The sequence below is a fragment of the Camelus dromedarius genome, chromosome 17 (assembly GCF_036321535.1).
Source record: "Camelus dromedarius isolate mCamDro1 chromosome 17, mCamDro1.pat, whole genome shotgun sequence".
NCBI classification, from domain to species: Eukaryota; Metazoa; Chordata; class Mammalia; order Artiodactyla; family Camelidae; genus Camelus; species Camelus dromedarius.
In genome coordinates, this window is record NC_087452.1 from 23,580,359 (window position 1) to 23,595,254 (window position 14,896).

The 14,896-nt window shown below is 43.9% G+C and overlaps 1 protein-coding gene across 8 annotated transcripts in view; it reads left to right on the top strand.

Moving 5' to 3' along the window:
* CADPS (calcium dependent secretion activator) overlaps positions 1–14,896 on the top strand; it is a 418,935-nt gene that overhangs the window by 182,413 nt on the left and 221,626 nt on the right. For all 8 annotated transcript variants that reach the window (XM_064496352.1, XM_064496353.1, XM_064496354.1 and 5 more), the window contains exons 6-7: positions 7,693–7,926; positions 11,949–12,070. In XM_064496352.1, coding sequence (XP_064352422.1) covers positions 7,693–7,926; positions 11,949–12,070 — 356 coding nt within the window. The remainder of the gene's footprint in view (positions 1–7,692; positions 7,927–11,948; positions 12,071–14,896) is intronic.

A 14,896-nucleotide genomic window follows, 5' to 3' on the forward strand; every position in this document is an offset into this window, starting at 1 on the left:
GGTTCCACAGTTTGTATTTCCAGGAAGGCCAAATAGTAACTCATTCAGCCAATCAACCTCTCTCTCTCAACTCTTTCTCCTTGCCTCCTCTTTCCCCTTTTCTCACTACCCTCTTTAAGTTCACAACTTCAAGAGTCAGGCCCCTGATTGGCTCCACTTGGTTCAAGAGCCAAGCCCTGGAGAAATCGACCAGGTCACTGTGGAAAGGGGTTGAGGGTCTCAATGAACGCTTGGATGCTGGAGATATTTTATCACTGAGGTGGAGGGTGGTACCTACAAGGTAGGGCCATGCGTGGGCTGGTCATTATCAATTGGGAGACACCTGAAGATGCGTACAAACATAACTAATGCTTACGTGGTGTTTACCATGTGCCTGACTCTCTTCTAACCGTTTTACACTTGATAATCCATCTGATCCCCCAATAACTTTAGGAGAAAGGTGCCATCATGACCACCCCCCATTTCATAGAGGAGGCTGAAGCAGAGACATTAGAGGACTTGGCCAAGGTCACTTGACCAGAATCTCCTTTCTTAACCAGTATGCGCACTACCATTGCAAAATGCCTTCCCAAATACAGGCCCTCATTTTCCCAGTCACCCCAATCCAAGAATCTAACGTACCCTTCACCAAGGCCTTCCCCTTACCTCATCCTGACCTCCCTCTCTGCTAATCAGTCCTTTATTAAATGTTGTTGGGCCCTGGCTGTGCAATTTCACAGAAACTCTCATTTAGACCTGTGACAGACAGTCCTGGGAGTTAAGATAATTGTCCCCAACTGAGGCGCATCAAAGAGTTTAAGTGATGTACCAAAGTGCACTCAGCTAGTAAGTAGAAAGCTGAGTGCTGATTCCAAGTTGGCGTTCTTTCTTTTGAGCAGTCCGATGACAGGCAGGAAGTCTGCCCCCAGCTCCTCCCTCCCTGATGGTCGCTCCTTCAGGAAACTGCTTTCTCTCTTCCACATAAAGTTGCTGGGTGTTCGCTTCAGTTTTTCCAGAAGGCTAAATGAAGCCACAGCACCAGGCAGAACAGGCTCCTGCAATTCTGAATCCCCTCTCCTCTGATTTGCCTGGAATCTGGGAAAGAGACGGTAGGGCCCCTGGTGGTCCTGCCTGCCAGCAGCGTTCTCATCATCACACACTTATGAAAGGAGTGTGTTTGTCTTTCCTTCCGAGGAGAGAAGGGGAGGCAGGTTCAAGGTGGCTTTCCACTACCCGCAACCCTATGCCAACTCAGTCACACCAGCATCCAACGAGTCACCAGACAGAGACGGCTGCGTGAGCCTCCCTCTGAACATCCCACACGCTGCCTTAACAGTTCCGTGGAGAGCTCTGAATGCATTTTTAAAAAATCTGGTAGAAAAGACTTCTTAATCCCTGCTCAAACATTGTCCCAAATCCTCCCAGGTTGATATTAAAACGTCCCCAAATTTCAACCAGGAGTCAAGTTTCAGTTATTTAAATTGTGTGACTTGAAGTTGACACTGGAGCTTAAACAGGCAGATTGTGGCATTAGTGCCACTGTGATATTTGCTAATTCTTTTGGCCGAATTTTAGGGGAAAATTCCAAAATTCCTGAGCTAATTATGTAAGACAAATAATACCACTTTTGTAGCATTAGTGGCAGAGGTCTGGGAGTGAGACACCATTGATTTTTCGAGTCATCATTGAAATGTGGAGCTGTCATTTAAACCCCTGCTCTCTGCAGAGGAAAATTACCGTCTCATCCCATGGTCCCCTTGCAAACACTGATGATGTGCCTAGGTGAGAAATAACATCCAAATAGTTCCCTGATGGAAAAGTTCTGTCCCATACGTTGCCAAAAATCAGATAAAAGTGGAATCCTTTCCTACCAGGGAATGATACCACCCTCGGCTTACAAATTAATTTTGTTGTGCCAACTTCTAGCCTGCGTCATGAAGGAACGCAGTGTCCGGGAACAGAGTAGAAGTTTAGTTCAATTTTTTTGTTGTTGTTGTTGCCAGAAAGGATGTGTGTAGGGAGCATCTGCCTGACTCTGGCCTTTGTCAGGTGGCTGAGAACTCGGGGAGATCTGAGTTCAGAGAGAAATGTAAATGCCAGGGAGGTTCATTCAAGGGAAAGGAAGTCCATCTAATTCACAGACGCTCAGAAAGTAAGACTGAGCCCCTTCAGGACAGGTTTGAGTAAAAGGGCTAGTCCGGGGAACTGTAAGACCTGTGCCCAGAATGCCTTCTAACATCTGTGATGCTGGTTTGCACAAATGACCACCAAGACCTTCTTTCTCTCATTTAAGCTGCCCACCCTTCCCCCATCACTCCTACACTCTACCCAACACCCACCATCGCACTGTCCACATTGGCGGTGATGGTGGACTGGCCCCTGCTGTGGAGGACTCGGCTGTCACCAGCGCTCTGCTGAGCACGTGCGCCGTGCACGGAGGGTACCCCGTGCTGAGAGGCTTTACCTCGGCCCGATTGCCATTTGGGGCCAGATAGTTCAGCCCTATCAAATGGTAGCCAACCAACATGGGCTCTGGGTTTCCAACTCAGTTCTACTAGTCATTGGTTTAACTTCTATGCCTCATTTTCATCCGGAAAATGGGAATAAGTGAGAGCGCTAGCCTCATTGGTTTGTTGGAAGGATTAAATGAGATAAAGCACGTTTAGTGTTTAGCTTAGAGCCAGGGACACCTGAAAATGCCAACCGGCATCATGATCTTTACTCTAGTCACCATCATTATTGTTGGTTTTGTTGTTGTTAGAGTGGCGGCAGTAGCGTGGTGCCTGATATAAATGCATATGCATATATGTATATGCGTATGTATATATGCATATGGGCATGCGTATATGTGTGTATGTGCACACACGTGTGTGTATGTATATGCATATGTATATACGTACATGAGTATGAGCGATGTGTATATGTATACGTATGTGTGTGTATATACATCAATGGTCAGTGGTCAGAAAGTATTAACGTTGGTTATTATCTCTCACTCTTCACAATAACTCTATGAAGTTTATTATTATTCGCATTTCAAATATAAAAACTACAGTTTGGACCGGTGAAGAAACGTGTCCAAAGTCACACGATTCTTACGTAGCTGGCCCAGGATTCAGAGACGAGTCTATTTCAGCAGCGTGGACGGGATCAGGTTCCTCGGTGCCCCTCTGTACTCTGCATGTAACCTCTGTTCTCTTCGGGTGTCACATGGTGACACCTGATTGGCTGCTTTCTGGCCCCAGCTTGAGCACTTACCTGTCAGCGGACTCTTTTATCCCCAGGGATAACCATACCGTCCGACCCGGGCTAGGGCCCCAGGAAGTGTCTGAGAGGTTGGATGGAATTGGTGTGATGCTGTTGGCCAGCTCCACGTCTAGACAGAGTCCTTCTGCCGCATCCTTCCTTCTGATCACCCACCACATTTTATTTGAGATTTTTGTGGTCTAAGGATCCCTTATCTGAGTGGGTGGTACCCAGTGACAAGGCGGGTACCCTTGTCAGCTTTTATATGTACCCACTTCAATCTCTTTGGGTAAAAATGCATATGAATTTATATGCAGAAAAGAAAAGCAAGTGACTGACAGAGCTCTTTGCACTTTCAAATGCTATTTTTCAAGATGTTCCAAAAATCCCTCAGTGTGGCCGAGCATCAGTAACTCTGGTAGGAATTGTCCTTGGGAGACCATCCTTGTGGTGCAGTGTTATCAGCCCAAGACCAAAATAAACGGCTGGCGGAGAGTTTCTTTGGAAGGCTTCATCCATCCATATGCTTGGGCTTTCATAAAGCAATATGAATAAACAACCCTGTTGTCAAGGCTGATTTACTTTTATGCTTGGGAGTGCAGCAGTCGAGGATGGATGACTCCGTTTTCCTTGTTTTGGCACAACTTCGGCTTTGAAATGTGTTTGTAACGGGTCTGTTGTGGAAGACTCCGCTTGAGAGCCTCAGCCTGGATTGGCAGAACGCTGTTTCTTCTCAAGGCTTAAGTGCCCAGAGTAGGAACATGGCCTTGCTTTCCCTTGAAGACTTCAGTTTTATGGGCCTCTTTTTATGATGTCGTGGAACTATCCAAGTTCTAGGAGGAGCGATTGTTCTTTGGATTTTTCCAGTATTCTGCTGCGTAACGTTTGATGGACACCAGCTCTGGGCTAGAAGGATGTTATCTGTAACCGCTGTGTCTCATTCCAAAACTTCAGGACTGTGGAGTTAAAAGGCCTTGAGTGAGCCCCAAAGATGGGTGTGATGAAAGGACTGTACTTGAGAGTAAGGTGCCTAGAGGCTGATTGGCAGGAAAGAACCCACATCACAGACATGGTTTTTCTCTCCATCTCCATGGCAACTGCAGGGCCAGCAGCTTCCAGTAAAAATCATGGATACCACTTACCCTGCTCCCCCCAGATCTCATATAGTCATGAGGTCTGGGCCCCAGGACAGGAAGGAAAGAGACAGGTCAGTGTAACAGCCTTCAGGCCATTAGCTTGTAACCTTTGCTGCTTGGCAGCCTTGAACACGAATTAACTTATCCCATTCTTCCCTTCACTCTTAAGAAGGGCCATGTTCAAAAGGAGATGGGGAAATATTTGGTGATCCTGTTCAGTCAGGTAGACCTTCTTGGATTCACAGTGGCCTATTATATATTTCACAGAGAAGAGCGAAGACCAGTGACCATGTCTCAGTCAACCCAAGTCAATGTCGAACCCTTCCTCATCCGTCAGACTCTCAGCCCAAGGGTCACCTCCTCTGGAAAGCCCCCACTGATTGTCTCAGGAAGAGTTCACTTCTCATCTGCTTCCATTAGAGCATCTACTTTGATGTTTCCCTTTAGGTCTTTTGCCCACTAGCTGTAAGCTCCAGAACAGTCCACATCCTTTGATCACCATCCCCCGTGCCTAACACTGTGCCAGGCACAGTTTGGCTGGCCGTAAATCTCTTCTAAGTCATGGCGACCCAGCAGCCCATGGCCTTTGTCACGAAGGATACCCAGACTTCTGAGGCTCACAATTGCCCTCTGATAGAGCTGAAGGATGATAAAGCCCACTGTACAAAATTGTCAAAGAGAAGAGTCTTGTGTTGCATCATTACGAGGTCCTGCCGAGCTCATCAGTCTATTTTATCATTTCTGAAACACTCATCCTGCTTCTCCTCTCACATTCACCCACAGTGTGTTTAGAAAGCACCAGGCTGTGGGCTGAGCCCAGCCTTCAGGTGGGAAGTGATTACACCAAGAGGTTCTAGAAGGAACCAGTAGTCGAAGGTTGCTGGGTGGATCTCAGACCCCTATACTCATTTACATGGAAAAGCAGAATCTGACTTTTCTTCCAGCACTTAATTTCGTCATCTCGCCACCTCCTCCTCCTAGCTGACTTTTAGCTGCATTGATATTTAATATGGACATTTTGACGGGCCATCCATATGCATTGAATACCGACTATGAGCCAACCATTATACTGGATAACAAGAATTCACTAGGGGTGTAAAAATCGGTCTGGTCCTGCCTTGTGCTCTGCAGGGAAGAAGGACATTAAATAAATTTCACTATTGTTTCATTAATTATAATTACAATACGTGTTACCAAGAAGATGAAGGAGGTATTACAAGAAAGTATGAAAGGGGGATCCAACCTAGTGAACTGAAGTTTTGAGGCTGAAATGTGGAAGATGACAAGGTGGCTGAGAGTCCCCTAGGGAGGCAGGTGGTAAGGGGAACACTGATGCCGGCCTCCAGGTGGGAGAAAGACCAGCATAACCCAAGGGCATCTCCAAGCTCTGTAAAGGGGATCTGCTATGTGAATCTCAGTGAATCTCTGTCACTCTCACTGTGTGAATCTCTGTGAAGTTTTTGTGGTGGCAAAGGAAGAAACAACCGTCTAGCTAATTAGTGGGTAGGGGGGAAATATTGAAAGGAAGAAAAGGGTATCCCGAGGATCCAAAATGCAACGGGAATGACTTGGCTTTGTTAGAATTAGAAAACCAATTTAAAAAATTAAAATAAAAGTAAATTAAAAAAAAAAAAAGAAAACCAATTAAAAGTCAAAAGTTCCTTTCTGTGACTCTAAGTGGCTTCTTCTCTCCTCTTCTCTTCCCTCTCTTCCCCTCCCCCACCCCTTCCTCCCGCCCTCTCTCTGTCTCTACCTCCCTCTTTCTATCTCTCCACCTTTTCCTCTCTCTCTGTCCGGTGCCTACTCTGCTTCCACCTGATCCAGTATGAACAGTATGGCCACCACCCAGGAGTCTGTATGACCTTGCTGTTTCATTTCCACCACTGACTGCGATCTCTGTATCTCTCAGTTCAGCTGCTTGAGACATCAAAATCCAGTTGATTGCTGGCCACTTAGTAGAATTAGCTGGTTGAGTTTGAGTCAGGTGCTCATACGTTAGACATCTTATTTTTTTTTGCCACCCAGAGTTGGCAAACCATCTCATGTTCCATGGGATTCAGGTGGAGTTCTACCCTGAGCCACAGGGATGGAAGAAATAACTCATGCCTGAACAATCCAGCATGAGATATCATTGGCCACGGAAATTGGTCCAGAGTATGTACATAAGCCACACTTGGGTGAGGATTCTGAGATAAAAGATGCCCCATCTTCTGTGAGCACTTCTAAACGAGCATATCTTCCTTTAGATAGCATGATGTCACGTGAGATACAGATCTTTAGCAACCTTTTTGTGACATTATTGGAAACTAGACTGAGCATGGAGCGACCCCAGGGGAACCCAAACCATTATAGTGATATTACCTGACTCCTGATTCCAGCCTTGCCCGAAGCTGCTTCTACCCCAGGACATTTTCAAACCCATACATGCCTTTCATTGCTTAAGACAGTTCAAGCTGAATTTTTATGACACTTGCAAAAAAACAAAAAACAAAAAAAAGGGTCAAACAGACTTGGCTTGCCCCTCACCAGCTTAGTTATGGAGCTGGGCTGGGGAAGGCAAGTTCATGTCTCAGGTGGGAAGTGGTTCTTTGGGAAGGCGATCAATCCAAAGTACATTCAAGGCACCTAGACAACTTAGAGTTATCAAGAGACATGTTGCCATTGCAACTTAATTCATGAGAAAGGAAAAAAAAATAGAGATCAGTTCTGATACTGAATTGCTTTATCTTCTTTTCTAAGGAATTTTAATCACGTTTTTAATCACTTCATTAATTTTTTTCAATTTTTCTTGAAAACAGTTAACTCTTCTTCTTTAGAAACAGCCACAGGCCATGTTTGAAACATCTCAAATGAGCTCCTTTTGAATTATTCATGTGAGAAAATCTCTGTAGATATCCCGAAATAGGGTGTCTTTCTCTCTTTCCACAAATTAAAAACAACTGGATGCATTTTGCTAAAAAGAAAAACTGTTTGAACTGAAAACAGATTTGAAAACTATCATTCCATTTTTCTCTCCACAAATCAGATTTGCTGAAGAAAACTGGGGAACAAAATAGAACTCTAATAAAACATTTGATTCTTTTCTTATTATATGTCTATGTGTGTGTTTCTTACCTGTTAGGGATTATAAATATAACTGGAAGGCAGGCAGCTGTCTGCACACCTAGGCTGAACATTTTTCTAGCATGCTGTCTCGGCAAATTTCACTAGTGGTCAATGTCATCACCACTCTGGGCTGCGAGACAAAAACCATCTCTGTCAATCAGGTCTCTGTTTACTCCTCTGCTCATCCCTTCCTTTCTTTCTTTCTTTTTTTTTTTTTTTCCACAAGGAACGCAAATTTCCCAAGTTTGTATCCAAAGAAATGGAAAACATGTACATTGAGGAGCTGAAGTCGTCCGTCAACCTGCTCATGGCCAATCTGGAGAGCATGCCGGTGTCCAAAGGTGGCGAGTTCAAGCTGCAGAAACTCAAACGCAGCCACAATGCTTCCATCATCGACATGGGTGAGGAGAGCGAGAACCAGCTCTCCAAGTCGGACGTCGTGCTGTCCTTCTCCTTGGAGGTAAAAAGCCCTCAACCACTTGAAAGTTTCCTGACATAGCAGGCACGACACGGGTGATTAGATGCATCACAGTTTGGTTTCCGCCTTGCACCCCAGGAGCAGTTATTGAAATAGCAGCTTGCTAAGGGTAGGTCAGCTAATCGGCAAGTCGTCTTCCATCTCCGGGAGCCCATCCTTTTCCAAAAGAACCACCTGCTAAATTTAGTGTTGGATTACTTTCCCCATCTTAAAGCAGTGAGTGAGGGTTTCATAAATACCTTGTGCAATTTAGAAAGTTTAAAATTTTGGCAGCCCGCGTTACAGTTAGGAAAAAAGTCACGTAGCATCTCTTCACAGTGAGTTACCAGTTATCTCCCATTATGTCTCCCATTGCTGACCCATAGAGAGCCCCTTGTTGCAGTGGAGCTGTATTTTAGTTTGTCTCATCACCCCAAGAAAGAGTGCATTTGTGCCAGAATTGTGGCCGAATGCTCAACGTGTCAGTGTTTCTCTGTAACTTTTACTCACATGTTAGTTTTTCACACAAATAATCTAACAAGTGGCTCTTGTCTAGCAATACCAGAATTACTGAAAACTGGTTCACTATGCCGATTCCTGTCACCACCCACAACTGTTGACCCAAATCTCTAGAGGATGAGGATATAAAATGGTGCAGCCAGTTTAGAAAATAGTTTGGTGGTTCCTCAAAACATTAAACATAAAATTACCATGTGTTCCAACAACTCCATACACATGGACTTGCTTGCAAATGTTGATAGCAGCGTTATTCACGACAGCCCCAAATGGGAACAATCTGAATGGCTGTCAACTGGTAAATGAGTAGACAAAATGTGGTACGTCTAAATTACAGGATGCTTTTCACCAATTAAACGGAACAAGCCACTGATGCATGCTTAGATCTAGATGGACCTCAAAAACATTATACTAAGTAAAAGAAGCCAGACACAAGAGGCCACATATTGTGTGATTCCATTGATATGAAATGTCCAGAAAAGGCAAATATCCAGAATCAGAAAACAGGTTAGTGTTGCCTGGGACAGGAAGTAGAAATGGACGTGAAGGATCTTCACTAGGGGGAGATAAAAATGTCCTAAAACTGATTTATCATGATGGTTGCACAACTTAGTAAATTCAACCACTGTACTGTACCCTTGAATTGGGTTAATTATGCATGTAAAATATGCCTCAATAAAATTATCAGGGGAAAAAAAATCTCTCGGTGGAGTATGGCCCTGGGACAGGCATTTTAATAGGCTATCCAGGTACTTCTCATGCATCCACAGTTTTAGAATCGTTCATAACTCAGGGAAGCCCAAATCCCCAGAAGGATTCTATGATAACCCAAGATTCGGAGAAACCAAGAGAATAGATCGAATTTTCTATAGATTTAATTATAATTTGTAAAGACTAAATTAATATCCTAGAGCATCATTAAGGCTTGCTGTGAATTAACTGAAGGTAATTTGTTTGACTCACTCAGTTTGGATTGAGAGAGTCACATTGCAGTGTTTTCAACGTGTATTTTGCAGTCAGAAGAGACGGTATTCAATTAACTACAGAGCACTTGGTGTGTGAAAAAATCATCAGTGTAATTTCACAGAAACTGCCTTTCTTTTTTTTTTAATACTGCCACCTGAGGTGCTGAACACTTTTTCTTAGGTGTCTTTGAATTTGATTATTGCCAATTAAAGGTGGCAATTTATTCCCTACTGCCTCTTGTCTTCCTACTGAAAGGGGGGAAAACATGGTTTGTTGATTTTCATGAAGCGGTTAAACCTGTAATTTTCTAATTCTTTATCAGTACTCAATATTATATAGCTGATTATCTGAAATATGGATGTGGGCGAGTCCTCAACTGTACGGCCATGTGTGCATGATTCACACAGGCTGTAACTTGTAAGTACAAGTACAGAATGAAATGCCCTAGGGTTCCCCCAAAACTTTTTAATTAGAACCTCAATTGTGCATCACACTAAGACAGCACCAAGTGTTGAGCGTCTATTTGTGAATGTGTTTGGGAGAGACACAGTGATGGGGGTAAAAGAAGAGAGAGGACCGTCATTCCATCAGGGCACGTTGGGTTTGAATTTGCAGGTTGGTACAAGACATATTTTATATAATTAGAGAAATTGCATGACTGGAAGGGGCAGCAGACAGCAGTTAACTGCAGCAAAAGGACTGAGGTCCAGGATTACGAGTGGCATGGCCTCCGGTAGGAGAAGCGTGCTGATGAAAACCAATAGGTATTTGCAGAATTCTTTGCCATTATTCACTCCGTGAATCCTCGCCACCATTTTTCCAGGCATTTGCAGAGGTGGAAACAGAGCCTTGGTGGTTGAGGACCTTGCAAATGATTATTCAGCTGGTGAAGGTGGAAATTAGGGATCTGAACTGAGATCTTTTCAATTCCAAACATTGTATTCTTTCTCCTCTGCCTCCTATTTCTTTTCATTTGGTGATTCTTTCCACCCAGTGGAAACATTTCCGGTTCCATACATCGTCTCATTTGATCTTCCCCCAACAGCCAAGGAGAAAGAGAGAGAGAACACATATGATTACCCCCACTCTACAGATGAGGAAACTGAGGCTCCAGAGATTTGAAAGAAAAGCAGAGTGGCTTCAAGATCAAGATTTGCCCAACATCACATAAGCAGTACAGTGGTTCTCAGAGGGTGGCTCCTGGATCAGCAGCATCAATGTCCCTGTCACCAGGGAAACGGTTAGCAATGAAAAGTCTAGGTTCCACCCCAGGCCTGTTTATCAGCAATTCTGGGGGGTGAAGGGCCAGCAGTGTCTGGTTTAACCAGCCCTCCACGTAATTCTGATCCACATCAAGTCTGAGAACCCTGGGGCCGTTAAGCTGCAAAACTGACTTGTGAATTCTGGTACTTCCTTGAATCAAGGCTATTAAAGAGGTGTACACTTTTTGCACACCCTCCTCCTTCTCCTTGTGTAATGCCATTGCCTCTTTTGGAGTACAGTTCAGTGATTTCTTTAATACACCTTGTTCTTTATAAATCTCTGATGTAAGTCATTTGTTTCAGATTTTTAAACCAGTGTTTCTGTCTCCTTCTCCCCTCCTCTCCCCTCCCGTCCTCTCCTCTTTTTTCTCTCTGATGAGTGATAGGGAATACCCTTGAATCTGAAAATAGCAGGTGATTGAGTGGAGTTCAAGGGTAGTGGTGGGAAATGCCAGGAATTGTAAATGATATATCTTGGTCCATCAAAACACCAGGCTTTTCCCTCAGCCTAGACAGAGAGTATGCAACTGTAGGCATTTTTTTTGTCTTGTTTTGACCCAACAATGTTGGCCTGCACAGAGTTGATGGATTTTATTACTCCCTTTAAAAATCATTGCCAAAATTTCAAAATCAGATTTCTGACTTTGATTCAGATTTCCATTTTCTGGTGGGAAAAATTGGAGTATTTGGGAACTCTGGACTGGGGTAAAACAAGGCAACAGTGGGCTGCAACTGAGCAGCAACTGCTTCCTTTAAATGGAGCAAGCCCCTGCAGTTTGCCACAGTCCCCACTACTCCCTATTGTGTCTCTGACTCTAACGCAGAATGGTATTTTCCCTTTATCTTGGCACTTGTGTTATCGGTTTGTTTATTATAAAGAGAAAAGTGAATTCCTTGGCCTGTGTCTCCATCAAACTCTGAATTAAAAGCTAGACTGTATATTTTTTAAATAAGAGAGTCTAGTTCTTTGTGGAAACGAAAAATAATCTTATGTGTTTAACCCTGAAAACAATAGCCCATTTCACATAACCTGTCTGGCCCCTGTAAGCATCTGAATGAGTGAACCTTGTGTTTCCATCTGGGAGGCAATAAGCTACACCATGAAGAATTGTATCTTCTTGCTGGACTTGTCCCAGCGTGGCTGGCAGAAACCTGATAGAAGCTATCAGATACCTGTTTGGGGTTTTTTGGTAACTTCTCAGGCGTCCCTTTTCCTCGGGGTGATGCTGCCCACGCATGGGCTTTGGCAGTAACCTCCACTGTGGATGATTCTGTTTCCAGGTGGTGATCATGGAAGTCCAAGGCCTCAAATCATTAGCTCCAAACCGCATCGTATATTGCACAATGGAGGTGGAAGGAGGAGAGAAACTACAGACTGACCAGGCCGAGGCGTCTAAACCAACGTAAGTGACGTTTCTCCACGGTGCGTCTTCCAAAACGTTCTTCTCATTGGCACCATTTTGGCCAACTCCAAGTTAAAGGTTTGGTTTCCCCATAAGGTTATACAGGACATACACTTTGTTTATTTTCCAAACAAAATGACCGGATTGTATTTTCATCAGTGGCTGTAATAAGGATTCCAGTTCTTTCAGAGTGGAGAACAGGAGAAAATTTAAGAAACGATCTCCTTGCTGGGGGCTGAGAGATTTTAGTCACAACCTGCATCCTTCAGCATGATGTGCAAGAGAGTTTGATATAAATTTGTTGTATTATATTTACTAAATAATATTTGGTTTATCTATAAGCAGTATTTTTTTCAAAATCTTTCTCTGTGCCGCAGTTATGAATATGTCAGCAAAGCAGTGTGTTGCATTAGGTGCAACACGTTAATTTGTTAGGTCAACACGTATTTGTCAAATGCTCACTGTATAGGGCACTACTGCACTGCGGAAAGGAAAATAGTCACTCTAGTAGCCCTACAGGGCTTACGGTTGAATGGGGGATCAGAAAAATAATCACACAAATATGCAGTTACAAATAGTTATCAATGCTGAGAAGGAAAGAGTGCTTTGAGAGGAGACAGGAGGGAGACCTGAGCCAGTGTGCGGAGACAAGTCAGAGTAGGCCTTCTTGAGGAGCTAGAAGACATTTGGGCTAATAGTATAACAGTTAAGCAAAGAGGTTGGGAGTAGAAAGAACATTCCAGGCAGAGTCAGCTTGTGCAAATGTCCTGTGGTCAGCAGAAGCCACGCGGCAAGGAGGCATTGAAAGAAGGCCAGTGGGGCTGGAGTCCAGAGAACAAGATGTGCTATGAGCTGCCGGTGAGGCGGGCAGGGGCCACACCATGAAGGGCCTTGCTAGACTGTGGAGAGGAAAGGATGGGCATACATGATTAGACGTGTGTTTTGAGATTTCTCTGGCTGTGGTAGAGAGGGCCAGAGTCAATGCAGGGGACCAGTTAGGATTCTATTGCAGTGGTTCCCAAGAGTGATGGTGGTTAATTTATTTGGGTCAGTAGACTCTCAGGGCTCAAATATTCTTGAGAGATGACTGCTCTCTCCCCTCCCTATCCTCCGCCTCTCTCCTTCTCTTTGCTATCTCGATTAAACCAGCCCAGGCTAATGAGCATCTTTTTTTTATTGTTGTTAATTCAGAAGAAAGGCGTAAAAAGGTAACCCCCAACCACTCACTGCCTCTCCTCCCTCAGAGCATTATGAGCTGTTTGGCAGAACGTGAATAACTTACCAGGATGTTCAGACAAAATAGTTCAAAGACAGAACGGAATGTTTCCCTGACTAGAGAAAGTCTGAGGCCATTGTAGGCCTTCAAGTGGTTCTTTGTGTGAATAGTCTAAGGCCTCGGATGCTCAGATCTGGGTGGAATTAATGAGTGTGTGCAGGAGGAAATGGAGACCAACGCAAGCTCTCGCACACCCTCCTTCCTCCCTTTTTTTTAAACTTCGTTTCAAACGGAAAATGAATGCAGTTTCTTTTATTCTTTTTTTACCATCATTGATAAAAATCCCCATTTCCACGCCCCCAACTGTCACCATGGCCCGATCGTAATCAACGCTATTATGTTATGTTGCATTATTTATATGTGCTTTTAAGAAAACGTGTCATGGAAGGGGAAGAAAAATCTCTTTGGTGTTTACGCCAACCTTTTAAGTTATTAAGCCCAATATGGTATTATATGTTACAGAAGGAAGGAGAAAGCTCTGATTATTCAAACAGGCTGCTGTTGCGTATGGGCTATTTTAACTCAACATGTAATTCATATCAGTTTATTGGGTTTAAAGGTTTCAGTTGCCAGGGTAAATGATGAGCCAATTTTCATATGCTTATGAATGTTTAAAACCGAGTTTCAGATGACAGATAAATATGGAACACTTTGATCTACCTCCTAGAAATACTCATATTTCACACGTACATTTCCTCATATCCATACGTGTGCATTACTAGTATGTCCGTAAGAATAAACATCTCACGCTCTGAAGCATTTTGCCTTTCTAGCCAGAAGTGTAATTTTTTTATTCCTCTCCAGTCAGTGAGCAGGCATGACCAAAACCCCAGAGAGGGTTAGAATGCAACTATCATAAGTAGCATCAAGCCAGATCAGTCAGTAGCGGCTTCCTGGAGTGCTGTGTTGAGAAGGATTCTGAAGCCAAACCTGTATTCAAAGGAAAGTAGTGCATGGTTGACTTGGAAGGGGTCCAAGTGCCTTATATTTGCCATTTCTATTGTATCTCGTGGAGATACACCCAGAGTTTGAAATCTGCCAAAGTTCATGCATCTTCCTTTATCTTCCCTTTATCCTTATTTATAAATTCTCCTTAGAACCTCTGTTCATCTGCCTTCCAAAGCCACGATTCTTTTCCCACTTCTCTTCCTTTGCTTTTTCTTTGTCATAGTTCACTGGCGGTAGTTCTCCTCTGCCTCCGGTTTTGTCGGGTAGGATGAATGAGCCTGTCTGTGCAGGTGCATTTTCTTTCTCCCTCTCGCGTTTGGACTTACTCAGAATCCTCCCCATCGTTTCTCTTCTTTGAAGCTTGCCTTTCTTCTCCTCCTTCCTGCCTCTACGCACAGTTTCTCACATTACTAATCTCTGGCTGTCATCTCTGCTGCTCGATTTTGATTATCCCCAGAAGTACCCTTGTGGGGTCATCGTTCATCCGTCCTAATAACTCCACTTCATCATCTTGCAGGTTTTGCCCTTTTCCTGTCTTATTCATCTTCTGAATCTTGTCTTCGACTCTTCCCACAGCGAGCTGATGTCCATCCTTCATTCAC